The sequence below is a fragment of the Pelmatolapia mariae genome, linkage group LG7 (assembly GCF_036321145.2).
Source record: "Pelmatolapia mariae isolate MD_Pm_ZW linkage group LG7, Pm_UMD_F_2, whole genome shotgun sequence".
NCBI classification, from domain to species: domain Eukaryota; kingdom Metazoa; phylum Chordata; class Actinopteri; order Cichliformes; family Cichlidae; genus Pelmatolapia; species Pelmatolapia mariae.
The window spans coordinates 25,318,149-25,346,029 of NC_086233.1; the positions used below are offsets into that span (position 1 = coordinate 25,318,149).

At 40.8% G+C, this 27,881-nt stretch overlaps 1 protein-coding gene across 1 annotated transcript; it reads right to left on the minus strand.

Moving 5' to 3' along the window:
- Window positions 1-569: 569 nt before the first annotated feature.
- On the minus strand, window positions 570-27,881 carry kcnn2 (potassium calcium-activated channel subfamily N member 2). The gene is given in 9 exon segments (XM_063480680.1): window positions 570-2,598; window positions 6,116-6,185; window positions 8,979-8,987; window positions 10,811-10,938; window positions 11,017-11,127; window positions 11,289-11,430; window positions 11,718-12,136; window positions 26,397-26,492; window positions 26,896-27,881. Coding segments are annotated over 9 exon segments (2,034 nt in total). The 5' UTR covers window positions 27,679-27,881; the 3' UTR covers window positions 570-2,322.

Here is a 27,881-nt window from a genome sequence, read left to right on the forward strand (position 1 = left end):
TTGAAAAGGTGTACCAAAAAAGCATCCAGTGAGTGTATAACTGCATATAAAGTCAAAGCTGAATGCACACAAAGTATTGCAAACTGATACTTCGGTAAGATTAATATAATATCACATTTGTTTAATAATAATTACATTTATTCAGGTAGACGTTTAAATACTGTAACTGGATTTCTGGTGTATAATTGTAAAATTGTTGCATGCTAACTTTTAAGAAATAATCAATTCTACCTTTCTGCTTCTAAATAAGAAAAATCTTATAACTTTGTTATATACTTAAGGACTATCCCTTTACTTTTGCCAACAGAATGGCAATTCTGACTATATCAAATAACCTAATGTATGTCATAGCGAGCCTATTTCTTTAGAAGATCTACAAAGTCTGCGGTGCACTTTACCTGGAGCGTACATACTGATGAGCACATTGTCTACAACACTGGTTATTGCACTGAACTGTGTAACATCTTTCTACAAAAGCGCATAAGATACAAACCCACATTTAAATGCACACAAAAAGGATGGAGACCGGTGAAATTGTATATTTTTATTGTTTAATTCTTTATCGTTTAAGTCGCATACAGTATAGTCTGTCATTGGTTTCTATGCTGCTAAAGTTTGTGAACGGAACATCTGTGTTTTGTCAACTCTCTGATTGATTTATTGTTTAATGAGTGAGCTGGTTGAACAAGACCTGTGATGGATCTCCTCTGACCCATGCGATGCTCTGTGAACCTTGGAACGGCTGTTTTAAAAATACACAACCATTATGGTCGTATACTGAGTAATAATGCATAAAAGGGTATGTTGGACACATCAGGAGATCTCACAGTTCATATGTAGCTACAGTGCATTAATGACCAAAGTGGATATATGAATAAAATCAGAATATATGTTAAATCAATTGTGGACCGTAACATTTCCAAGTGTAGTAAATGCCAATCACATTTACCAGCCCTGCTCTTCCAGCTCATCCAGCAGTATCATCCAAAGCGTATGCTGTAAACGATAGATGAAGTGTAAAGAATACCACAGTTTTTAAATCACACTGTTTGTTAATTATGTTCAGGAAAAAGTCTCACAGACAGTTTTATGTATCTTAACTCCAGTCCGAGATATCTTTACCGTGTGCTAGTTACGCTGAATCTGCCTCTTAATCGATCCCACGTTGTTGTTTGTTTAGTTTTAAGAGGTGTGCTTCTCCTCATTAAAGTATATAAAAATAGGCATTTACTTTTTAAAAGGTAGATATGGTTACGGTTTTGTTGTTCAGCATTTGTTGTTGCCCAGCTGGGATGGCAGCAAGCATAAAGAGCACAGGCAAAAGAAAAAAAAAGGACAGGAGGTGAGACACAGCGAGACCGGGGGTTAATTAGTAAATGTATGATCACTCAGTAAGTTTCTAAAGACTTTTGCAGGTTTAAGATGATGCTTCTTTGTGAGAAACAGAAAGGGGGCTTCGATTTGAATCATTAACACTAGCCACAACTCGATAATTGACAATAATAAACCCATGCCCGAACATTCAAAATGTTCTTCTTTTAATGAGCAACGTATCTTTATATCATATCTTAGTCAGCATTGAAGTGCATTGATTAAAAAGTAAGTGCAAGTACAGGTTCTGATGCATTCATTTTTACTAGAGGATTAAATTATTTGCAACGTGGCCCCAAAAAATAGTCATTCTACAGGGGCACTCTGCAAAGGAAAACCACTATAGTTGATGCTGTTTCTAACCTAAAAGATATATGCTGTTTTCCTCATTTCAAGCTTTTAAAGTTATCTCTGAGTGACAGTGTGTAGGAGCGATTTTCATCTGGCTTCTGCTGTCAGTTCACTCCAGTCCGTAAACCGCAGCACTTTTTCTCAATATCACTGCCATGCTCCCTGACTGATTTCTCAGTGGTTTCTCAGTTTCCTTTGAGGAACACAGAGACCGAATCAAGCCAGCAGAAGCACAAAGTCTGTGAGAAGCACTATTTTAGTGCAATAGTTTCACACTTGGTAACCCTGCTACCTAAAACTGGCTACCTCTGCATAGAGATGGAGAAGAGTTCTTATCACAGCCCCATCGATAGGCCTTTTAGTTGTTACTGAGGGAAGCGCCATTATTTTTATGTCACCAGAGCAAGGATAACAACATCTTTTGAGGTAATAAAAAATAAATAACAGCATGAAGTTATCCATTAAAATGTATTGTCCCCAGTATCTTGGATTCTGTCATCAGAATTTGGATAATACTTATTGAAACCATAAGGCTTTACGATAAATGCAACTTGGCCATATGATGGCAAAAGTCTCCAGTGGAGGCGTCCCCCCTGGACTCTAGCTGCTCTCGGAGGAGGTGGGCGGTGCCGTGGAGGACGACCTCCGCCGGGACACTGACTGTGAGCGCTCAGGGCTGTGTTTGTCATAAGGCTGGAGCTGCACCTCCAGGAAGTCCCTATGCTGCTGGCTGATGACCTGGCTGATGAGTCCGGGCAAAGCTTGCAAGTTACTCAGTAGAGTCTCCAGCTTCGTCTCCAGCAGGGCAATCCTTTTCTCCATGTCCTCCCCTCTCTCATTCAGGTCTGATACCATGTCATACATGATGTTCTGAGTCTGGAATAGGAGAGATAAAACAAGCTTATTGTTAACATTTTCAAACCGATGTTACTTTTGGTGGACCACCAGAAAATTTATTATACATTAAAAAAAATAGGGAAAATGCATTTTTATCACATCAAGATGCACTGATAGTTCTGAAAAGAGAAGAAAGAAAACTGGTTACAAGAAGCTACGAGTGCTAAAGATTCACTGTTCAAACACATCAAAGTCAAAGTAAAGAATGACTTTAAAATAATAAACTGATGTATATCTATTTGTACGTCTGTCTGAAAACAATACTCACATTCTGCCTGCAATTTCAATGTCAGAAATCGTGAATAAACATCAAAGGCGCTATGCTGTGTAAAAGTGCAATAAAAGTTCAGCTAATGTGATGCTTCCACAGTCTGAGTCAGCTCTATAAAGCTCACAGTTTCAGATGTTACAGGATTTTTTCACTGTATTGCACAATATTTGCTTGCTAAACCAAGATAGAAGGAAGAAAAAAACTCACCATCACATTCAAAGTATTTTAGGATTTCATGTTTCTCTTAAATAACAACAAAAATGTTCATGACTGAGTGCAGTAATGACACGGATACACTCAACGGCCACTTTGTTAGGTACACCTGCTCCACTGCTTGTTAATGCAAACTTCTAATCAGCCAATCTCATGGCACGTCTGACATGGTGAAGACGACCTGCCAAAGTTCAAAGTCAATATCAGAATGTGAAAGAAAGGTGGTGCTAGAGGTCAGAGGAGAATGGCCAGACTGCTTTGAGTTGATAGGATGGCAATGGGAAGTCAAACAACTCCTTGTTACAGCTAAGGTATGCAGAAGAGCATCTCTGAATGAACAACATATTGATGGGCTACAGCAGAAGACCACACTGGGTGCCACTTCTGTCAGTTAAGAACAGGAAACGGAGCTACAATTTACTTGTAATGGTGTGGGGGATATTTTCTTGATACACTTTGGCCACTTAGTACCAAATGAATATTTAAATGCCACAGCCTAACTGAATATTGCTGCGGATCTTGTCCATCTCTTTATGCCCTTTATGGCCACAGTGTGCCCATCTGCTAATGGCTGCTTTCAGCAGGATAGTGCACCACGTCATGCCTCTCAAATCATCAAAATTGTTCTCAAATGCCCTCCACAGTCACCACAACCTAATCCAATAGAGCACCTTTGGGATGTAGTGGGATGTGAGATTTCCATTATGTGCAGCCAACAAATTTGCAACTGTGTGATGCTGTCATGTCAATATGGATCAAAATCTCTCAGGAGAATGTTTCCAACTTCTTGTTGAATCTGTATCACGAAGACTTAATGCAGTTATGAAGGCAAAAAAGGGTCCACCCTGGTATTAGCAAGGTGTATCTAATAAAGTGTCCAGTGAGTGTATACACCTTACGCCACACACGAGATCAGCCTGTACAGAACCTGCATAACATGACAGGGTGGTGATTGCACCAATGTTTCAGTTTATGTGTCAGGCTGAACGCTGTCGTAATACTGCACGGTGAGACGTTCCTGCGCAGGCTTCTTGAGCTGAATCAACAGTTCAGATTTTACAAACTCAAAGTAAATGCTTTATGATACTGCCATTTTATCCATCTTGTCTGCAATGGCTGGTGTCTCACCCAGAGAAACCTTCACCATCCTTCAAAATAAGGTCAGAGGAACATTATGGGAGCACAGTATCTGCCGTAAACTGATCTAGAAGGGTGAATTTTATTTGGACAGTTTACAGGAGCTTATGTTTTCATGCAGACCAGAGTACATTAGTTTGTGACCTTGAGGAGACAGGAAAGGTGCCTGCTGACTTGACATGATGCTCTTCTGATGCATCAGCCATCTCATAACAGGCTATTAAAAAACAACAACAAGAAAAGAAAAACAAACAAACACACAAACAAACAAAAAACCTCCATGAAAATTATATAACTATAACTACTCTTCTCTAAAACGGTCTGGGCTTCCAAAATAGTCAACAACAGCCTAAGAAATTCATGTCACATTCCAGATGAGGAGTGGTGGTGGTGATGCTGCTGGAAGGCGATCTCTGAGGTACTATTCAGTGCAGGACTAATAACCCCTGGCAGCTTAGAGGCGATGTCATCCATCACTTACCTTGTCCTCTTCTGATTTGAGGCGGGGATGATGGGATAGCTTGTTTATATGAATCAGTGAGGACTAAGGAAGCCATGACATTACTTAACCTGACAACTGTTGTTAGGGTTGTGCTATTAATATCAAATTAATCCAATAAAGGTCTTTTTCTTCTTAGTGTAATTAAGAAATGATTGCATCCAGGCACAGGCCTCCAAGTTTCAAACCGTGAAATGAAAGGAGAACATGCTCAAATATGGTGGAATGGATGATAGAGAGCAAGAAAACCATTAGTAGATCATTGAGGAACGTATGTGATGGAGCAAGAATACAGGTGGTTAATAGACATCTACTTGGGCTGTAATGTAAAACCGCAAATTGACATTATAAACCAATTTCTGTACAAGACGAGGGAAGAAGAGCGAGCAGAGTGGTAGAGATGGTTGTTAAAGCCACCTGAGCGAGCAGTTTTGTAATTTAAGGATATGTACTGGAAAAAATGAAAAAGAAAAAAAATCCTGTGGAAGGAAACTGCATTCAACCAATGTTACATCGTTTATGTCACGCTGGATGAATAAACAGGGTCTGTATAAGTGACTCTGGAGGAGATAATGAAATAAGGGGATACGTTGTGATCTGAGGAATTTCACTGTGCACTGCAGTGGCAATGCATCTTCCAAAAAGATATGTTCAGCTCTATTTAGCTCCGTCTTTCCACCGAGAGCGTGAAAAGACTGAAGCCACACTGCCCTCCTATGGCTGCAGACTCGTACAACGCTGGCCATAAGCCACCTTACTCAATGTCATGTCGCAGGTTTCGGTGCTGTTTTACAGCATGAGGTGATTAGGCAATATTAACTAATACCTTTCATGACATGCTGGCCTGAATCCAGTTTGACTGTGGTGTACTTTTGAATGTCAGAGTGCTCTGCTTTTCTCTCCTCTTTTCTCTGCCTTTATTTCTGGCTGAATCATCAGATCACAGTGTGTCTCCCTTTCCAGGTTACTGTTTCTGCTGTGTCAGGCTGGCGCACTGCCTGGTCTTTCCCTAAGGTTTGTCGACTTCTGTTTAGTGCATCTGGAGACAAACATCAGAGAATACATAGAGGGAAAAACTGTGCCGGGTTTCTCATTACTCCCATTCAGTAATTTTTTTGTCCCGGGGACAGTGATTTACACTGCAAAATAAAGATGCGTTATTATTTCATACCCCAAGCAAATTGAATTCCAGGTGAGCGCAGTCAACCGCAATCAACACACAGATTGTAAAGCCTGTCTGTTTATTTGACACCTGTAGACTTTGATTTATATTAGAAAACACAACTAATTCAACCAGTCAGCTAGCATGCATTGGATTCAGCCACACAGAGGGAGGAAACCTACAAAGGCAGCAGTGTACTGTTAGTCTAGCTTACCTTAGCAAGGTCCACTAGTGAGTTTGCTTGGTCATTCAGCTTGCGTTGCTCCATTTTAACACTTCTCAATCTGAACACAAGACCATTCAGAACCCAATAAATTAACGCTATTAGTGTCGATATGTTTTTTCTTTTTCTTTTCTTTTTTGTTCTTGTTGTAAATTTGTGCACACACAAGGCATACACATGGAGAACACTCCCAGGACATGCATGGGATATGTGTAGAGAATGCAGGGTTTGGAGGGGCAGTCTGCTTGGTTGAGCTGCATGCAAGTGGAAAGGAGACCACAGAGAAAGAAAGGGTGGGGGGAGGAGAGGGAGCTGCCACGGGGGGTGAATGAAATCAGCTCTGCGTCCTACTCAACCAATACACACCACAAGGGAATGGGGGTGGGGGGGTCATATCTGGGTACAGTGTAAACAGCATTTATCAAGTCCTACTGTATGTCTTCTTGACATATGAGATTAGAAAACATCAACAGCAAGGGAAAAAAGGTCAGCTGTTGTTCCTGTAAAGTTCCCTTCTGGTTAACTTTTTTGTCTTTACTATTCCTATTTAGTCACTCAGAGAGCCAAAAACATCACACACTGTTTTGTATTAACACAGAGGGTAAAGTTTAACCTTTAAACAGCAGCTATGAGCCTGCTTCCCTTTTGAGACTTTCCAATATTCCCATTAGAACAGAGAAAATCGCGTCATCATGACAACTTAAAGAATCATTTTAATTGTTAATTGCGGGCAGGAAATGAAAAGATTTTTTCCAGAAACTCTCTCGTGGGCTAAAAAAATCTGCAAAACGCTAATTTTTCTATCACCCCAAAATCCTACCTGCAAAGACTGAAAATTGCCTACTTTATAAAATGTGCTTATATAATTTACAGCTCCTGTTTAATTGTGCTTCTGAAGCACCTTTTTTTTAAACTCTTCTTCTCAGGGGACTTAAAAACAGCAAAATGTGCACTATTGCAGAGTATTAGCCACATGTGGCTTCAACATATTAAAGAGGGTTTTTTTTCCTTCCTCCTGAATTGCTTAAAAATAATAATACACCGTTAATACAGTCTGACTCTTAGATGATGATTGAGGGTCAAATTTTAAGATTGCTGAAGACGAAGAAATTCAAGAGTCTTTGAGGGAGACGGATATTTCGTCAAGAAACTCCCAAATGTGCAGCGAAGACCAGAGAGTGCCACAGAAGCCACTAAAGAAAACTTCAGGCATGGGGCAAAAATGTCCTGCCACCTTAGCCCCATAATGCTTCATACAAAGAAGACTCTCAGACAAATGCAGAACAAATTTCAAAACATCACTCTTATATTCTTCTAGCTATAATGAAAAAAATAAAGAAAAGAGCAGCAGTCTGCTCTAAATTACAGAAGATAATAGGTGTTCGGGGTTACACGGTGTTTTAGTTGACATGAGACCTGTTAGAAATATACATTTCACAATTGGATGACCAATAGCTGTCAGAGGGCAGGTTGAGGTGAGGGCGAGAAAGCCTGCTGACCTTCTATTTTACATTCAAAGTATGTTTTCCACAATCAGTCACTGCTCATGGGCACTTCCCTTTGTGAACGGGCACTTTATATGCGGTTGGTGTTCATCGGGGGAAAACGGCTATGCTAAGCGTTTCAATCTCAGTTAGTGCCGCTCCACATTTTTTACCCTCTCAAGTTGCTTTATTTGTCATGACCTCCATTAAACTCATGGTGAAAAGAAATGCAAATTATTCTTCAAAGTAATGGATGGGTCTGACGTCTTCTTTTTTTACCCCCCCGTCGCCCTTGTCCCTGCTGACCATTCACACTGTTGGTCACAGTTGCAGCCTCTCGAGCACAAACGGGATTTCTTCAAGGCTTTACCCTGACCTTCCTCTTAGGTCACTTCCCTCTTTGTTCAATTCGCTGATCTCTGAGCTAACAAGCGCTCACTGTCCTGCTTTTTTTTTTTTGCCCCCACTATGGTTCCTCCTTCAGCCTTGCGCATGGAAAAAGACGGCCTCCCCAAAGGGAGACATTTGATTTCACAGCCGTTATGGCCTAAAACATTCTGCAGGACATTTGGCTAGCACTTGTGTGATACCGTGCCTCTAGCACGTGTCATCCAAATGACCTCAGTGTTGTTGTGTCTCCAAACTCTTCTTGCATGGCAGCTGCATGTCGTTGCTATTATGCTGTTTACCAGCCACGACAACAACAATGGACTGGCATCTCTGCTACTGTGTCATCCAACAGGGAAATGGAGGAAATGTAGCTGCAAATGTCGTAACAGGCGTAACAATGGTTCCACTTGCCGAAAGATGACCCTGAGCCCTGATCTGTGCGAGCGTGGCCGCTCGGGCGTATCGCATGACTTTTTGGAGTATCACAGAACGTACACGTCTGCAGGCTAATGCCACTCTGGTCGTCATCCTTCGGTAGGTGAAAGCACAGTTGATTGGAGTTTAATCAGTTGCTTTCTGATTAAAGATCAAAAGTCTCATCACATCCATGCAGAAATGGAAAGAAAAACACCCTCCATCATTGATAATTGAAATTCACTTAAACTGCATCTGTGGGTGTGTATACAATGTGCAGCACATGTCTGTTCACTAACAAGGTGCCTGTACCGGTGATTTAAATCAGACAAAGAAAAATGTGATGCTGTGTGTTTCGTCAAACTGACATGCCAACTAAGAAAAACACACTTTTAGCAGGTGTGACTGGGTTGTGTGAAGCAAAGATTTTTGAGGGATGAATTTCACTTATCAAATGAGGGAGTGTAATTTTTTTTTTTTTTTTTTAGTAGTTATTGGGTTCAAGGACAAGCTCTCGTTAGCATGCACACAACAGGTCTGTATCTACATGAGAGGCGAAGACTTACTTTCGAGCTCTATTGCATTGTGTCGACACAAACAGGAAAAACAAAAACAAAACAGGAACAAAAAGGAAACATGAAGTAGACAAATGAATTATTACAATATCAGATAAACATAGTCAGATGGCAAACTCTGTTTGCTCACGTCTGGCTGCTGAAACCCTCATCGCTACACTGTCACCTGTGAAGAGCAGCCACCGCTTCTCCTGACTTCCCTCATCTTGAAACCAGTTTGTCATTTCACCCTGCGTGGACCGCTTCTGGTGGCTGCAGCTGGTTTTGTTCTCTGAATCTAATTTAGCCTTTTCTGGTCCTATCAGAAAGACAGTGAATAAAAGCAATCTTCCTGTTAATGCCGGCAAACCAGAAGTGTCTGTTTAACAACAGCTTTTACCCCCATCAACTAATAAGGATGTGTGAGCAAAGTCTTCTCACTGTCTTACAACTTTGACCAGTAGAGGAAGTCAAAGATTGCTGTAGGCCTATTAAAAGCCTCCACTTGTTAATCCACTTCCTATTCTATATTAATTGTACGCCAGAGTTTGTCTGTCACACCCTGCGATTAGGCTACAGGCCCTACTTAAAACTCTCCCACACGAACCCCGTGAACACTCTGCCTCATAACCGAGACCGAATCTCTCTAACACAAAGAATGTGACCGGGAGATGTTGATACCACGCTGAGTGGTCGTTCCAAGCACACAGAGCAACGTGACTTTTCCCAACTGAATCTGGTTCTTTATAGATTGCACTTTAGCTCTGAGCCATTTCCATTATTAGGCTGTCCAAGAGAACAGGAGGTGGACATGAGAAGCCGTCATCAATGCCGCGAATCACCTGAACCCAACAGCAAGGGCATAATGACTCGAAAAGCAGCAACAATGAGAGAAAGCTATTAAACTGCAAGTCTGGATGTGGGTTGCAGCAGCAGCAGACAGTTTGTGTATATTTGTGTCTCCCTACCTTCCCAATAAACATCCGAATGCCGTTAAAACTTAAATGTGTGTCCAAAAGATTCATGAGCAAAGCAAAGTTGCACACAGTAGACCACGAAGACTCATATATATATGCGTGTGTGAATAAAACCACAGAAAGCAAAACAAACATACAAACAGAGGACATTTTTACTTGAGTATGAACAATATACCAGCGTATTTGCTATTATTTATTCTAATAAAGCGCCAAGGTGATTGCCAGTTAATGAAAGAAGCCTCAGTGTGGCTGTGCTGGTAAGCACTGTAAGCTGAAGGAAAACAACAGTGAGGTGAGGTTAAAATCAATACTGTTTTGGAGTGAGATAGCACTTTGGGGGTCCTTGGGGAACCACTAAAACACTAGCTGACAGGTGAGTGTCTGAGCAAGCGCTAGAGGAGTAGAAACCGAAATGTGTCAGCCCTGAGGTCAGCCTGACATCTGACTCACAGCGAAGAAGACACACAAGAGTCAACCTGACAGCAAAAGGTGGAGAAATCGATATCATACTCCTGTGAATTCTGTAAAACCTGCATATTTTGAGGTAAAATGAACTTTACACAGAGTTTCTTTTTCATGATGCTAGTTTATGCCTTTTTAAAAACTGGTAAATGCTTTTACAGGAATCTCCAATGAGTCATTGTGTATATATAAATATATACATACATAACATTCAAACATCAGCAGAGGAAGTTGTGAAATCAGTCAAGTCAAAGCATGGTTATAAAAATACAAGATCCTCCAAATCTATGAGCACATAACTTTGCTACAGGTGTCAAACAATTCAGATTTCAGGTTTGTGTTGCTCTGGTGAATGAAATTGCTGGATAAAAGTGGCGAGGTCAGGGTTAAGAGCACGGCACCTACTGGTGAATGGCTTGGAGAAATTTTCTCTGGTGCTTCCTGACTCTGGCGTGGTCCATCTTCCTCACCAGTTTAGTGTTCTTGTAGATGAGCCACGTCTCCCTGAGAACATTCGCAGCTGTGTTTTTCACCTTAGGGTGCAAAAACAAAATTGGTTAAGACTGTAAAGAAATAAAGCATCTATGACACCTTGCAGAGCTTTCACTTACTCTTTTTGTTAGCTGGGTGTCCATCATAAAATTGTGAACATGTTTTTCAGCTTTGGTTAATTCCAGTTTCTTTGCCACCACAGCCACCACCAAGGCAGTGCAGCCAGCGCCCTGGGGAGCCAGACAAAATATACAGGGTTACTTTACTTGTCAATATTTTTCAGTCACGATAAATTAGCAGGAGATCGGCTGCTTTTACATAATTAATAAGGGTCTTTCAATAGTTTCACAAGCTGATAAAAAAAAACAAAAAACAAGCATCATAATCTCACCATAATGCCAGTCAGGAGGCAGACTCCTTTCCCACAGTACGTATGTGGGACCATATCCCCATAACCAATGGTAAGAAACGTGATTGAGATCAACCACATGGCTCCAAGAAAGTTGCTGGTTATGTCCTGGTTATCATGGTACCTGTAATGAATAATAAATGTAACAGACTGACACACCTTCATGCACCTGAACAAACTGATGCTCACGACTGCTACTTATTTCTTTTTTAAAAAAAGAGGTTTTAGCCACTGTAATGCCTAAAATCCAACGTTTCAGGACTCTGCAGTTTCATAATCTTTTCTTACAGCTTGTGTTAATCCTTCTATCTTGATGCTCAGACAGAGAGCGAGTATTCTATCTATTTTTAAGCCTTATCTATGTTTCATGCTGAGCAGCGCGGCATAGCATGAGAAAACTGATCCAGGCACCTCTCGCAGGCTCTCACTGTCCATGCAGCGATTATCCATAGCGAGATGGTGAAGACCAGCAGCACAGTGCCGGGACAGATGGTCATGAGAGTCTTCATCACAAATCGCGTGTTAAAGTTAATCTTGTTGAGTGCACCGATGCTGCGGGACGAGGCATCGGTGAAGAGCTTGCTGTGCAGCAGCATGACGCGAGCGATGAGGTACAGGCGCAGGAACATGGGGATGGACAGGATGATGTCCACATCTGCGTCCGTCTTGGATGCCACGTAGGAGTAGGCCAAGCGTGCCGTCCAGGTGAAGGTGTAGTTGCCTGGGATGGGGTGTATGGCGCACACCAGGATCTCCAGGCAGATGAAGAAGATGCGCTCGTATGTCATGGCTATCCTCCAGTCATCAGCTGCATTGTCCACCATAAATAGCTGCAAGGAGAGTGCACCATGAGGGTGATGAAGGGTAGAAAAACCAATCAAACAAAAGAAAACAGCTGAAATTTTCATCATGTTGACACAGCACACTACAGGAAATCATTAAACTCATTAAAGAGTAAACAGCAAATCGCCTCAAGCCATTAAATTACATTTAAAAAAAAGAAAAAAAAGAAACTGTGCTCAGAACAACATTTGAAGGAAGTGTAGCCAAAGAAAAAGGAAAAGATTTCATGACAAGGGGAGGATGTTACAAGCTTTCAGATATTTACAGATATATACAACATCTAATGACCTCAGCATGGCTTAAATGTCATATCTGTGTTTGTGAGCGCACCACACCAGGTGGTTTTAATGCCTTAAGGAACGTTTGTTGCTATTTTCCCCATTTCCTTTAATGCCAAAGGTCTTTGTAACAAAATAAGACTGGGGCAGGGTCATGTTTACCACTGTGTTGCATCACCCCCCCCTAACAACAATCTTAAAGCATTTGAGAACTAAAGCTTTGAAAGTCAAACGTTTCCCCATTTTTGCTTGATGTAGGATCTCAGCTGCTCAGCTGTTTGACTTCAACACAGACTCACTGTTGCGATGTGTGTAAAACACTGGAAACCTCTGAAAAAGACTTCTGGATGGCAATATGTTCCTCTAAAAGGCTGCGTATGCCATTCAGCATTAAAGACGCTTTTGAAAATGTGGAAACCTTTGGTTGTTCTGACCACAGCAGAGTTAGTTTCCACCCCAGTCCATCTTAAATGAGCTTGGGTTCAGAGAGGAATTGTGTGTTTATCTTCTTTGATCTGAAAGCATCTGAAAATGGGACTACTTATAAAAACGACTGCAATTCTTAAACAGTTAATGCAATACTTTTGTTACAGCCATCGATTTAAATCTGAAAGTCTGCACTTCACCCATATCTCGATTGCCTGATTTAAAATCCACTGTGGCAGTGGACAACTTAACTGTTGGTACAGTAAACGGTTATTTCATCAAATTTAAAAAACAAAATAGTCCGAAGACTCCAGATGTTCACTTATGATTGTAAATCAATTTTCTTTAAGGTTTTATCTTTTCAACAAAACTGAGACATTCAAAGATTTTCAGGGCAGTATGGACTTTTTAAAACTACTTTGACGTGAAAACTAAATAATGTAAAAAGAAAAAGAAAGCCAGAAAACGGCAGACTCATCAATGCTGTATAAAACAGATTCTGCATACAATAAATTATTGAAATTTCTGGAATAAATGACAAGTCTTAGTGTAAAGCATCTTAGTGCCTATAGAATAAATTGTTCTGAAGATGACTGAAGATTTTGACTTCTTCATTAAAATACATTAAAATAAAATATTATTACATCAGGCAATACATTAGCGGTGTGCAGTAAGCATTTTCAACTTCTAAACAGTATACTAATGAGAACATCTGCCACCTCCACATTAGCATTAGGTGCTGATCGCCTGGCCACCCTGACCAGAAGGCTGGCGGTCTCACTGGGGACCTCAGTGTGAGTGGATTTCAACACCTCCCATCGCTCTTCTCCACCCTATCCTCTGTCATATACGCAGCAGCTTTCTCACATGGTCACTCCTGCTGATGTCCCTTCGCTCCTCTTTATCACTTTCTACAGCTATCTTCAACTCGTGTCCTCACACGACTACCAATATCAGCTCCTTCACGGTCTCCACTTCTCACGCTTAAGGTTGTAAACAGGCGATCTCAATTTTATACCTGTTACTTTATATTGTGAGGTTTGTAGATAAAAAGCGCTCCAAACCGTATTCCTCTCTCTGACACCTCGCACTGGTATCCCTTCTCTAATGCGCCCGCTCTATCCACTCAATCACATCAAGGTCCTCCGCCTGTACAAGCTGTCACAAGTGGCAGCAGATTTTTCACAAAATGTTGTTGTCAGCAAATCCAAGCGAGGTTTCCTGGCAGCTTCTTTTTTTTGCCATGAGAGCAGACGCCTTTATGAAGGAGAAAAAAAGAAAAGAAAAACTGCACTATTACGTGTCGTCAGAAACCTCCCTAATGTACTCGGTAATAAATTATGGGGTGTCCATTGACTTCTCAGGCTTAACTATGATATACAGTACAATGATTTTGCTTACAGCCCTCTGAAACAACATCCTGCACAGTTCTGTTCATCTTTCAGCTCAGAAATGTACAAGAATTATTAAAGTAAGAGGAACATCTTCACAATTCGTTCTATTAATGTGTTATATAATACTGAAGTATTTGTTTGCTTGCTCAATGGTAAGAAATGAAAATCAAAAAATAACCCAGATATTTAATGGAAGGATTAGTTTCAGGTTATGTTGTAAGTCACAAAAAACGTATAGTTAAAAAAAAGTCATGATGCTCGCTGCAGAGTTTTTGTGCTGATCTTAATGTGAGAGAACAACTGAAACTCTGCAGTTACTGAGTGGGCAGAGCGTTAGCGAGTTTTACTCGCTAACTCAGTGATGCCGCTCTGTAACTTTATGTGGTCTGCAACTATGTAGTTGAGTTTCTATTGTTCCTAAATGCACATTTTGCAGGGGCAACATCTCACAAGCAGTCAGGTCAGCTTAAACCTGTCAGTGATATAACTCCAGAGGTGGAGCCATCAAAAAACCCTTTTGATTTCCCGCTTGGCTTGGCTCCCTGTTAAATCTGGAATTGAATTTAAAGTCCTTCTCTTCCCATACATGATCTTGAATAATCAGGCCCCATTTTATCTTAAACACCTCATATTAATGTATCATCCCAATAAAGCACCTTACTCTCAGACCACTGGCTCACTTGTGGTCCCTAGGATAAAAGTAGAACGGGAGGCAGAGCTTTCAGCCCGGCCCGGTTCTGTGGAACCAGCTCCCAGTTTGGATTCAGGAGACAGAAACCCTCTCTTCTTCTAAGATTAGCCTTAGAACTTTAATTACTGATAAAGCATATAGTTAGGGATGAATCAGGTGACCCTGAGTGATCCCTTACTTATGCTACAATTAGGTCTGGGCTGCTGGTGGATTCCCATGATGCATTAAGTGTTTCTTCATCACTCACCTGTTTTAACGTGCTGTTAATGTGTTTATACATCACTCTGCATTTAATCATTAGTTATTATTGATGCCTGGCTCCACAGCATGTCTTTTGTCCTGTCCCCATCCCCCAACTGGTCACGCCAGATGGCCGCCCCTCCCTGAGCCTGATTCTGCTGGAAGTTTCTTCCTGTAAAAAGGAAGTTTTTCCTTCCCACTGTTGCCAAGTGCTTGCTCATAGGGGGTTTCTCTGTATTATTGTAGGGTCTTTACCTTATAAAGTGCCTTGAGGTGACCGTTGTCGTGATTTGGCAACATATAAATAAAACTGAATTGAACTGAATAGGAGTAAAAAGATTTTAAAGAAAATTAGATGACCATTTTTAGAATAATTCATCATTTGCAGCGCATAATGTTAGTAAACATTATATCTGAAGAAGTCCCTACACACAAAGGACAACACTGAAAAACAAAACTGACTGGCAAAGAAAAAAACATGATACAGAAATGCTGCTGCCTCCTCTGCTCGTGTAAGATGGACTGAGGTGAAGTGGAAAGCTGTCTGTGGTCTTATGTATCAAATTTTAAATTCATGCTTGAATTCATGCGCGCTGCTCTAACCAGGCTAAAGAGGAGAGGGACCGTTCGACTTGTTGTCTTGCTGTCAGGAGAGGCCTTATTTATTTGTGTAAGACAATGCCAGACCCCATTCTGCGCAGAGTACACAGCACGGCTCTGTTGCAAGAGAGTCAGGGTGAAAAACTGGCCTGTCTGCAGTTCAGACCTGTCGCCTATTGAAAACATTGGATTAATAGGCAAAAAAAAAAGACAACAAGAAGCAGCAAGAAGCATGTGATTTACAAAACTGCAGCAGCTGGTCTCCTCGATCCCCAAACATTTAAAGAGTGTGTTGTTAGAAACAGAGAAAAACCTGATCCTAACCTTTTTAAAATGTGTAGCTAGCATTAAAAATGTGGGTTTATTTTTCAAAAACAATTATATGCCTCCCTTTCAGCATCTATTACTTTGCCCTTGCACTTTTAATCAATTATATAGGGCTTATATGATTTGCAAATCAGTCTGTCTTTAACTTTATGACAAATCATATGGTCATAATTTTCAGGACACTCTGGAGGCATACATCATGATTCGGCAGTTTGCCAGCTACTCTCCATTTAATTTGGAATTTCTCATTATAGAAGCAAAAAGAAAACTGTCCCACTCCTGAAAGGCTAATGGGATCACTGACCTAGATTGTAATTTTAGCTGTGACATGTTACCTAAAATGGAATCGCTGAAATAGTCATGTTTCTCACATCTTAAATAAAGCTCCCCATTCAAAGTGTTCATCCCAAGGACAAAGCGAGCGCGCAGAAATCAATAAGACTGCACTACAGACGTGTATGAGTGCTCCACATGCTACAGTTTGACAGCTTCAAAGGCACTCCGAGACTACAGCTTCAGCTGCTTTAATGCAGAAACGGCACACTGCACGCTTATTATAGCTTCTGAGCCAAGAAATGTGCAGGAAATATCAGCTGTCAACAAGCCGGCACAGTACAACACCAGCCAACAACAACAGCAACAAGTCCCTGAATAAATGGTACAACAACCCCACGTAGCCTCTGCAGCTCATTTGTATTTATTTAGAAGCTACAATCAAAGTCCCCCGCCCTCCCCCAAACACTGAAAACACGTGAATTAAATTTTCAGCGGTGGTTGTTCCTATCAAATGAGCGACACTGAGCTCCTTTAACAAACTGACATCTGTCAAAGAAGTGTGTAACTCTAACCACAGCTTGTCCTGTTCGGCTTTCCAGCTGAGTGTAATGTAGACATGGAAACACAAGCTGTGTCTCCACTCACACTGTGGTCTCTTACTTACAGAATTAGCTCTCTGAAAGAGACTAAATCTATTGTTTGTACGCGGCACAAGCGACGTTTTATTTTACATTTTAAACAACAAACCGGTCGTGTCAAAAGCAGTTACAAAGTTTGTTACCTCCAAACAATGTAATTAAACATTTAGCAGGAGCTTGCATAAGGAAAGCCTACTTGGTGAGTAAAAGCAATTATGGTAATGGATGACCTGAAATACAATACTCATGGGGCTTTAACCGCACAGCATGAAATATTTCATACTCGCTGGAAAACCAGCAGTTATGACAGAGAGGCGGAAGAAACTGCATCTATGGATGAAAAATATTCAACTGTGAGGTTGTTTTTTTTTAAAAAAGAAAAAACTTATGTTAACAGTGTGAAAAACAAAAGCCCTGATGAGAAAGAGAAGGTTAATTATTTACAGCACAGATGGTTTAAGTACTATAAAAACAGGCTTTAAATATAATAATTCCAGTTACATCATAGTTACATTTTTTTAATGTTAAGAATGAAAATATGAAACAATTAATAGAGGTTCAAAAAAAACTAATGAGTCCACAAGTAAATTTTGTGGTGATCATTAAATTATTATTACATTGTTTTTTATTTACATATAGACAATTACATAAATCTGAACATTATAACCACAGAGACATAATTATTAAAAATATGTCTAACCTAACATGAGATTAAAATAAAGGCCTGTGACTTGAGAAAGATACCTGAAAGTTTATTTTTAAGATAGAGAAGGTAAAAAGAATCTATTTAAAGCGGTAAGAGCTCCGCATCTTGACCTCGTACACAGTGGATCATTAAGATTTGAAGATGAAACAGAGGCACAGCTAGAATACAACAAATCATTTTTCTTTTCACTCAAAAAAAATCTTGTGCATAGACTTTCTTTGTCGTGTTCACTGTGTGGAAATATGACATTTAAATTCAGTTAATCTTTTGTAAAAGTGGCAGAAACTCTATCAGGTGTCACTTAGCAACCTAGTTGCTAAAATCAACTTGTTTAATCTGCTCAAACGCTACACGTGTATGCTACTTAGCGTACACTTGTTAACCACTTTATTAGGTACATCTGTTCAAATGCTCGTTAATGCAAATATTTCATCAGCCAATTGCATGGCTGCAGCTCAGCGCATTTAGGCTTATAGACAAGGTCAAGATGACCTGCTAGAGTCAAAACCGAACTTCAGAATGGGACTGCAAGAAGATTTATGTGACACTGAATGTGGCATTGTTATCGGTGCTAGATGGGTGATGAACAGGCAACAAAAACTCAAACAACTGCTTGTTACAACCAAGGGATGCAGAAGAGCATCTATGAATGCACAACATATGAAGCCTTGTAGCAGATGTGCTACAGCAGCAGAAGATCACAATGGGTGCCACTCCTGCTGGGAAACTAAGGCTATAATTCGGCTCACCAAAAATGGATAACAGAAGCCTAGAAAAATGTTGTCTGGTGATGGTAGAGCCAGAAATTGGCATAAACAAGTTGAAAGTGTGCATCCATGCTGCCTTGTATCAGCAGTTCAGGTTGCCGATCATGTAATGGCTTGAGGGATGTTTTCTTGACACACATTGGACCCCTTAGTAACAACGCCGGTCTACCTGAGTATCTTGGTGACCATGTCCATCCCTTAATGGGCATAGTGCGTGCACCCATCTTCTGATGCCTGCTTCCTACAGGATAAGGCTCCATATCACAAAACTCAAATCATCTCATGATCATGGTTTCTTGCATATGACAGTGGCCTCATATGACCCGCACAGTCACAATCCAATAAAGCACAACGATGGGAATGTGGAGCTGAAAAATCAGCAGCAGCTGTGTGATGCTGTCATGTCAGTATGGTTTAAAATCTCTGAGGAATAATTCCAGCACCTTGTTGAACCTGTACAATGAAGAATTAAAGACGTTCTAAATGTAAAGGGGGATCTAACCTGGCATTAGCACCTGGTACCTAATGTAGTGGCCAGTGACATTTCTAATTAGCACAAAGTACAGCTCAGAGTGATGGGAATGCCATTAAGTCTGTGAGGTTATAAACTAAAGGATCAGGTAAAAAAAAAAAGAAAAAGAAGAAGACCTTAATGGCATTAGATTAAAAGCTACGGAGTCACTAAATATATTTCAGTACATCCTGGGGGAAAGACAAACATGTGCACCTTATTCAATGGAAATCCATCCAATAGTTGCCCAGACATTTTATTTGAATGTGAACTGTGTGGTCACACAAGAAGACAAGTCTGGGGATCACACAAGAGATTAGGATTTATCCTTATCTGCTCAGTATGAATGGCTATAATAAAATTTCATGGTCGTTCCTTTAATAGTAAAATGGCTAAAAATGTAGTTGCAAAAATAATTGATAAAAAACAGGCCTTTAAGTTCTTACAATCTATATTTATCACATGGATATTCAAAGACACATTTGTTTGTATCTATATATGTGTCCTAACCTTAACTGTGTGCCTTTATTCTAAAACAGCTCTCTCCAAAACCCCCACCTTAGGAAAAAAACCTAAACTCAGTTCAAGAGCACAAACGTTAATCCCCTGCAATGTACAACAGAGCCCAGGGAACAGAGCGCCAGCCTGTTTCTAACTCGGGGCAAATCAAAGCATCAGCAGTTTCTCTTTGACATTCATCTTGTTTTCTGGTGGACTTAAAATACAGTCTAATCACTCAGAGTGCATGCCCCTTTCCCATCATCGAAAAGGCTTCTTCATGTCAGTCTGAGAGACAGCACAGCCGAATATGTCTTGAGCTCATTCCCTGCCTGCCGATGTCCTGCGTCTGCACCGTGCAGCCCCGGAGGAGCTCACCTGCGCTGCTAGCTGGGTTGGTTACTGGTTTCACTACTCTCAATATAACTAATGGAGTGCAGCTCAATATTTAATCTGTGTAATGTGGAGATGGGAACATATATCTTGTCACTGAGAATGAAATCACTCAATCTCATTAGTGAATTAGGTTGAGAGGTTCAGTCCAATTAGGCATTAATGCAATGCTTTATTTATGATATCAAAGTGAGCCACTAAGAGGCCAGTTTGCAGAATAAATCTGAAGCTTTCGCAAATTCTGTTTGCTTTCGCTTCCGAGATTAAGTCTCACATTTGCATGTGCAATTTTTCCATTCGAGCAAAGTGAAACATTTCCAAGCCAAAGTAAAAGCTCGTATAAATCTTTCTTTAAAGTGCTGTGGCTGCAGCCAAGTCGCCACACATTAATAATCTACATTCAGCTGCATGTTTGGAGTCACACACACACACACACAGCGCAATTTCATAAATAATCTTCAGGAGCCTCAGCTCTATGGGTGGTTTGGTATCTCTGCCCTTGAAAGGCGGTACGTTCAGTGAAAACATTGAGGTCACCAGCCAGTGGTGGTTATCTGACTCCAGTCTGGAGTCTCAGGTAGAGGACAGATTTCACTGGGAGCAATGCAGAGCGTCTCCTGCAGTTACACCATATCTCTGACACATACGCAGCACTCAGGGGCAGTCTGAAGAGCGCAGCCAAGTTTGGCTTTGGCAGGATTTTGCTGGCACAGTTTGGGTGACGCGTTGTTGTTTTATCTTTTCTGCTGAACCGAAAAATGTAATATTGTGCGACTGCGAAACATCAGCGCAGACTCTTATCGCAAAAGTACACATCAAATACAAAAAAAACCAAAACAACCCAGCCCCCAAAGCATTTTGCATTAGTTTAAGAGAACTCAGCAGAACTGTCATCACAAGGTAGAGTGACACAGCAATGGCCTTAACACAACACTTTGATGTGAGAAGAAGAGGGAAACTTGCAAAATGTCAGTTTCTGTTCACTTAGAAAAACAGAGAGAACTCATCAACCACCTCAGCAGCTTGCAGCTCATATCAGACTCTGACAAGGACAAGTCAAAGTTAGGAAAGAGCTACACACTCTGCTTTATTAACTTCCACAACACAGCTGCATTGCTTAACTAAAAAGTCTAAAAATTACTCATCTGGAAAAATTAAGGAGACGTATAATAAGATTCATGCTTCCGGCTCTTTATCAAAGCTGGTGTGTAGAGGGAGGAATACATATAATTTTCCTTGTGGACACTGAAAAAAAAAACTAAGGACAAATCTTTTTCTTTTTTTTAAGCACACTCAGCTCAGTAGGTCACTCCTCACTGCCATTGCAGCACAGCAGTTGTATCCCTAAACAAATGACAGCCTGTGTCCAACCTCTGTCCTGCCTGCTCAGAGTGACCTTTTTTTGAGTTTTCAGTCACTCTGCGCAGAACAAACTTTGTGTTGTGGAAATCAGAGAGCGCAGACTTTACCGAGCTTGACAAGTAAATCAGTTTTAAGGGGCTAGAAGTGGTGGGGAAACCATTTCATCACCCTGACTTATGCCTCTACATCTGACAGGCATCTGTGAGTACACATGGATGTGCATGCATAATCTACTTCACTGCAGGAACAACATTTCCCACATGGAAAAGTGCACTTTAGAAACAGCAATTCATATTGCAACATTGCAAACACATTAGGCTCTCGTAGAGGCGTAAAAATGAAGCGTGGGGGATGTGGATGGGGAGGGCGTGTTAAACCTAAGAACATTGCATAAAACCGAATAACACAACAGCTGACAGAGTGCTGATGCAGTAATGCTAAATATGGATTCAGTCGATGGGTGGGTTTGTGTTTTGGTGGGCGCGGTGGTTTCCAAACTTTTTCTCCAGGGGACGTCATTTGCAGATAGAAAATAAAAATATTTGGGTTGGTGAAGCTCTACGTGGGAAATCTACCATTTAAAGCGATGAGTTTCTGAACTCAAGCTCTAATGTCAAATATTTGGAGTAAATGTAGGGTGCAAAAGTCTTGTGCCACCCCTCATTTCTTTACATTTTGTTAGGAAAATAGGAAATAGATGCAGAAATTGTCTAAACAAATATAGAAATAGAGCTTGAACTCTTTTAGACAAGCTTTCTCATAATTACTTTTGTCTTCAGGAATAGTTTCCAGGCTTCTTGTTAAAGCGCTTCTTTGGATGCTGACATGGCAGAGCCTCCACTGTGTTTACAAAAGGCTGTAGACACTCTTTGCATCAGACCTGTTGCCACTGAGACTATTTCTGATGAGTCTTCAGTGAACTGTACATGAGTAAACTGGAGCGTCAGATGCGTCTTTCAGGTCCTGCGTCAGGTCTTTGTTGGATTTTTTTTTTCCAATTTGTCAAGGACATAACTTTCAGAGCTGTAGAGAGTTTTTTAGACCTGCCACTTCTTGTTTTGTCCTCCACTGCCCTGTTTCCTCAAAATTTTAAAGACACACTCCACAGCATGCTGAGTTATGCCAAGTTTTCGATTAATAGCTCTTTAGGAATCACCTTTTGTTACAAAAATCCTATTTTATGTCTGCCAAACTGGTTCAGCTAAAGAAATGGGAACAAAGGATGAGCTTTTGTGACAGGATGCTAGCAACAAAGTGTCTAACAACTCAATTCAATATTCATTCTTTACTAAGTTGTGTGTTATGTGTAGACACAACACCGGCTGATCCTTGAGTTAGGTGTTTTTTAATACTTGAATGATTCATGCAGTAGGTAAAAATATTCCTCTGAAAATGGCCAATGTCCAAATAAAATCTTTAAAAGACCTCCATCCTGGAGAGCTATTGTTCAAGAGCACTTTAAAAAATTACACGTCTTGTTCCTTGGAAAGAAAATATGAAGAAATTGCCGTTGGCTTTTGCATTGTAGTGCACATTTACATTGACTTCATTCATAGGAAAATACTGTACTTTTTGCTTTGCTACACTTACTACTTGGCAGCCTTTATGTGAGGTAAACAAAACATGGTCAAAGACAGAATGATTCAATTATCAGAAAGTTAGTTGGCAACTGATTCCTCTTTAGGTTTAGACTATTTGATAAAACACGAGTTTTTAGATGTTACGTTGTTCATTTCTTTGCAGCGAAAGCTTCTACTTCTGATATTTTAGGTAAACTTCCTAATCACATTTCTAGATACATAAGAAACACTTTCAGTAGCTTTACTTTCTGAGCTTTTAAAATGATTGACTTTATATAATGATTTTGTACTTAGTTGTTAATACTTGTATAGCATCTGATAACCTCTTTGCCACTGCCAGATTTACCTGTGTGAATTTACGAATCACTGAATATTTACCAGTCAGTAGCCGTATTCTTCCACCTGTTAAAGTAATGTTTCTGACTTTGGAGAAGCTTTTCTCAAAAGAGTTTCCAAAACTGCCAGTTAAGCAGATAATCAAGTTAAAAATTAAACGCCAAATTAAAAATCAAGAACCCCCCTCCCCCCAAAAATTCTCTTGTTTCAGCTCGTCTGGTGTGACAGTTTGCTGGTTTTTGTTTGTATTACATCACTGTCAGTGTTTGCAAGTATTGAACAAAATCCTCTGCATTTAATAATGGAAAAAAGGCTAATTCAGCACCAATAAACGATACCAGATTATTTAGCGATATAGTAGAGACTTAATGATATGAAATCTGAAGTAATATCATGTCACGCAGAAAAATGCGCATTTAAATCCATCCATCTCCATCAATCCTAACTGCAAAGACACTAAAGTCCAGGTGAAACTGGACATACACACTGAACAGATCGCCAGTGCATCACGTGACTAACATCTACACCCAAACCAGTTCAGAATCATCAGTTAGCCTAACATGCATGCCTCTTGACATTTGCACTCAGCACAGTGCCTGCAGATGACCAGGTTCAATCCCAACTCTTCTTGAAGTGAAGTGAATGTGCTAACTGTTATATCACCCCAATTTAAACATCTATCAAAATATTGGCAATGGTAAAATTTTCATTGGACTAGTTTATGTCGTTCCTAATGCACCTGGCGTAGCACCTCACTTCTAATAAAAAAGTCAACCTTCAATCAGGATTTTCAATTTGGGGCATTACACCTTTATTTAGTCCTGGTAATTAAATGTTTAAGGATTCAATCTGGAGTCTGCTTCAGTTTATCTTCCTTAAACAAAAAATAAACAGAAAGAAAACAATCATTTTGTTTCTTTCACAAGTGTATCGAGTAGCAGGCAGCATACGGACAGAGAAAATGAGAAAGAAAAACACATTTTAACAGCTCTCTCCGGTCTCTCTCTGTTCTGTGTGCTTGTGTGTACTTGTGTTTACCATCAGCAAGACAGATTCAGAATTAATTCAGCCGTCTACACATGTGCATGTCTAAGTTTTTGAAGGCACATATGTCAATCTGCAGGAACCAAAAAAGCGACAACTGGCACATAAAAACAGCAACAACTGACACAAAAGAGCCTCAGGCAAGGAGGGACGGGAGCAGCTGGTGTGGTGGATGTTGGAGTATAACAGTGTGAACTGGATTTAAATAGTGAGACAGAGTCAGTTCCAGGGACTGGTTACTCCCAAAGGGAATGTGATGAATTAGAGGACAGACCTTATAATCAACTTGTATATTTACAGAGCAGGTCTAGTGAGTAAGACTGCGGTGACTTGATAATATTTTCTGACTCATCAAAGTGTTCCAGCTTCTACTTCAGTCAGCGTGAATATGTGGCGAATTGCAATAATCAGCTGTGAAGAAACAACTGCCTTAATAAAGTTTTCTAGGTCAACAAAGGAGGAAATGTCTTTTATAGCAAAAAGAGAGCTATGTGGGGTGAAAAATGTTTTGGATATTGACGTGACTGTCAGAAGGGACTTGATCAAAGATGTCTGAGCAGCCTGCCTGTGTGTTAAATATGCATCTGCTGACAATTAAAGGAATGGAAAGAAGGCCTTGCTTTAGAGCTAAAATAATCACTTGAGCTCAGGAAACAGCGGTTCCTCAGAGTCATTATAAGCAGAGAAAAGAGATTTAAACTTCTTGAATCCATGTTTATAATATACAGATGTGTTGCTGTAACATTGCAGCAAGGATATATATACATAAAAGTAGTCTCAGCGTCTCAGCAAACTGGTTTCCTGTGAATGGGAACAATAACCGCGCGGCTGATGCAGGACTAATTTAATACCTCTAACTAAATAGAAACATACTGTGTACAAAGAATGTCTCTTTACATCAAAACTAAATTGTTACACCGGTCGGCAGCCGTATAAGCAAATGGTGAAAAACAGCTCTGTTTATGGATTTATTTATTCACTCTGTATTTTAGCAGAAATGTCCAATGGCCAAAAAAAAAAGAGGAAGAAGAAGAAAAAAATGGGTTTGATACTTTCATACCAACTTATGATTTTCTTTCTAATTTATACACAGCTCCTGGGAACCATCTGCAGGGGAAATGAAACAGCTTCTGTTGTGCGGTGAAATATGATAATGATGCCTTTCTACCATCTCTTATGAAGAAAGGTTTACAATGAGAGATCTCAAGGCAGTGACACATTTTACTGTTGGGCTATTTTAATGACTGAGCCTCTCCTGGGGTTTGTAGCTGCTAAATATACCAACAAAGCTGATGAAGATTCTGTTTGCCAGATGCAAGAGGTAAGAAGTGATGTTTTATCAAAGTGCAATGCACTATTTCATAAACAAAATGAGGCTACGTCTTGAGTTTGAGACTAAATAGAATGGCAACAAAGTGAAGAAATAAGGTCAGATGAAAACAGCTGGATCAGCTTTTACAGTTCAGCTGAAGGCATTTTTAAAATCACCCTCTTGTGCAAAGGTAAGAAACTCCATTAACATGATTAAACATGGCGTCGTTTAGGATTCGAGAAAATGCTTGGGTGGTGTTTCTTTTCAGGTGAAGCTTTTCCCATTTAGGTGAATTTAAAAAGAAACAGACAGAATCACATCAGGCACATGAAAGCCGTCTGGCATGCAACGGAGGTCCATACTGCAGGAAGTGAAAATTTGTGGCAAAGACACGAGTACTGAAGCACAGTAATGCAACAATGCTCTGAGGCATCGTCATAAAACTGTCATGTTGGAGCATCTCAGGCTAATAATCATTCATCCACTCAACCCTGTGAAGAGTTCCTTAATCTTCCCAATATCTATAATGAACTGTTAATGCGGCTTCAATAGATGATGATTAGGCCTACAACAGCACCAGTGCAACAACCTCTCCCATCATTTAAACACTCACAGTTTCTTTGAAAGAAAAAAAAGATGGCAAAGAAACAAGCACACATTTCACACGTTTCACAATGTTCATGCATTAAATGCACACAATACTTAAATCTGACACTAAATGAGCAGCAGTGACTTTAAAATCAACCTGTAACATTGTAAAAGAAGGAAGAAAAAGTGTGCAGAAATACAGCAGATTAGACATAAAACTGATAAAACATTCTTTGATTAAAACAAAAAACAAAAAAACAACAGAGTGCATCAGCATTACCTGTATCTCCCTTGCATGGTAGATGATAATCAGCCCCAGGAGAATGATTGTAGAAAGGCTTATCAGGCATTTTAGAGCTAATGAATACAGGGATTCCTGCAAAAGAGCAAGGACAGTAAAGCCAAAGAAGACACAACAACATGACAGAAGATCTTACCTTACATGCTGGAGTAACTCCTACTAATGTGCCAAAATAAATAAATAAGTACGTAAAAACGGCATGATTTAGCTTTTGAGGACACAGTGCAACAAATTCTAACATTGCAGCTTCTTCTCCCATTCATTTTTTGGAGGTGGTGGTGGTGGGGGGTCCCCTTCATGGCTGGACAGCTGTGGGCCTTTTGGCCTGCGTGCCTGGGACTCTGTGCAGTGAGAACACTTTATCCTGCCACAAGTTGTTTAACGTTAAAAACACTTGTTTCGTGAGTCACCTGTCCCCTAAATCAACTCTAGCCTACATGGGACTGCGAGGCACGGACTTTGAGTGGGCTATACGCACCTTTCCATACGCTCCCCATGAGAGTTCAGTCTCTATAACCATAACAACGATCCCAAACATCCCAAAGATTAAAGCATAGTCGCTGAGCCGTTTCCTTTTCTCAAACAAGGCCCTCCTGTGCCCCAGCTTCTCCCCAATGTTCTGGTTCTTCTTTTTACCCGATTTGGCCCCGCTGTGGCTGCAGCCTCCCCCTCCGTCTCCCGATGCGTAAGGCATCAGGGTGCTTGAATTATTCTCCGGCTTGGATACTAAAGTGTCCGACGCATCTGCGGCGGAGATGGGCTGCAAAGGCTGGGACTCGGAATCAAACTCGTGTATGTTTCTGCGGGACGAGCTCAAGTTGCTCAGCGGCCGCATTACGCCGCCGTTGTATCTGCAGCTGCTCATGGCTATTTCATTGTAGGAGTTACTGTCTTTGTGGCTGCTGCCCAGGCTGCCCCGCTGCCTATCGCGGCAATGCTGCTGCTGCTGCTGATGGTGAGGATGATGATGATGATGTCTGGATGAACTACCATGACTAGAAGGTGTGAACTCGCAGACGCTGTACTGGCAGCCTTGCCTCGAAGACGTTTCCGAAGGTGCCCTTAAAGTTCCCACAGTGGCCGGCGACGTCCCGCGAAAGACGAGGCTTTTTCTCGCATCACAGGTGCAATTATTGCAGGTGCAGCATTGGTCGTGCTGCTTGCCGAGGCGATCCTCGCGTCCGCACTAGTGCTGGTACTTACAGTGCTGGAGCTGCTGCTCTGGGAAGAAATCGTTCTGCAGCTGTAATGGGGTTTCCATGTCAGTGCTGCTTTTTAAAGCAGCGACCAGGCGCCACAGAGCCCCCGACAAAGGGCGTCACGGTCCTTACGGGAGGACAGAGCTGCTGCATGAATAGATCCATTTCGGCTCCGGTAGATGTGTGAGAGGAGCCTCCGATTGGGCAGAGGGGACCAAAACAACTGTCTCGACGTCATGAAAAGGTTGCAACCACAGGAACTGAA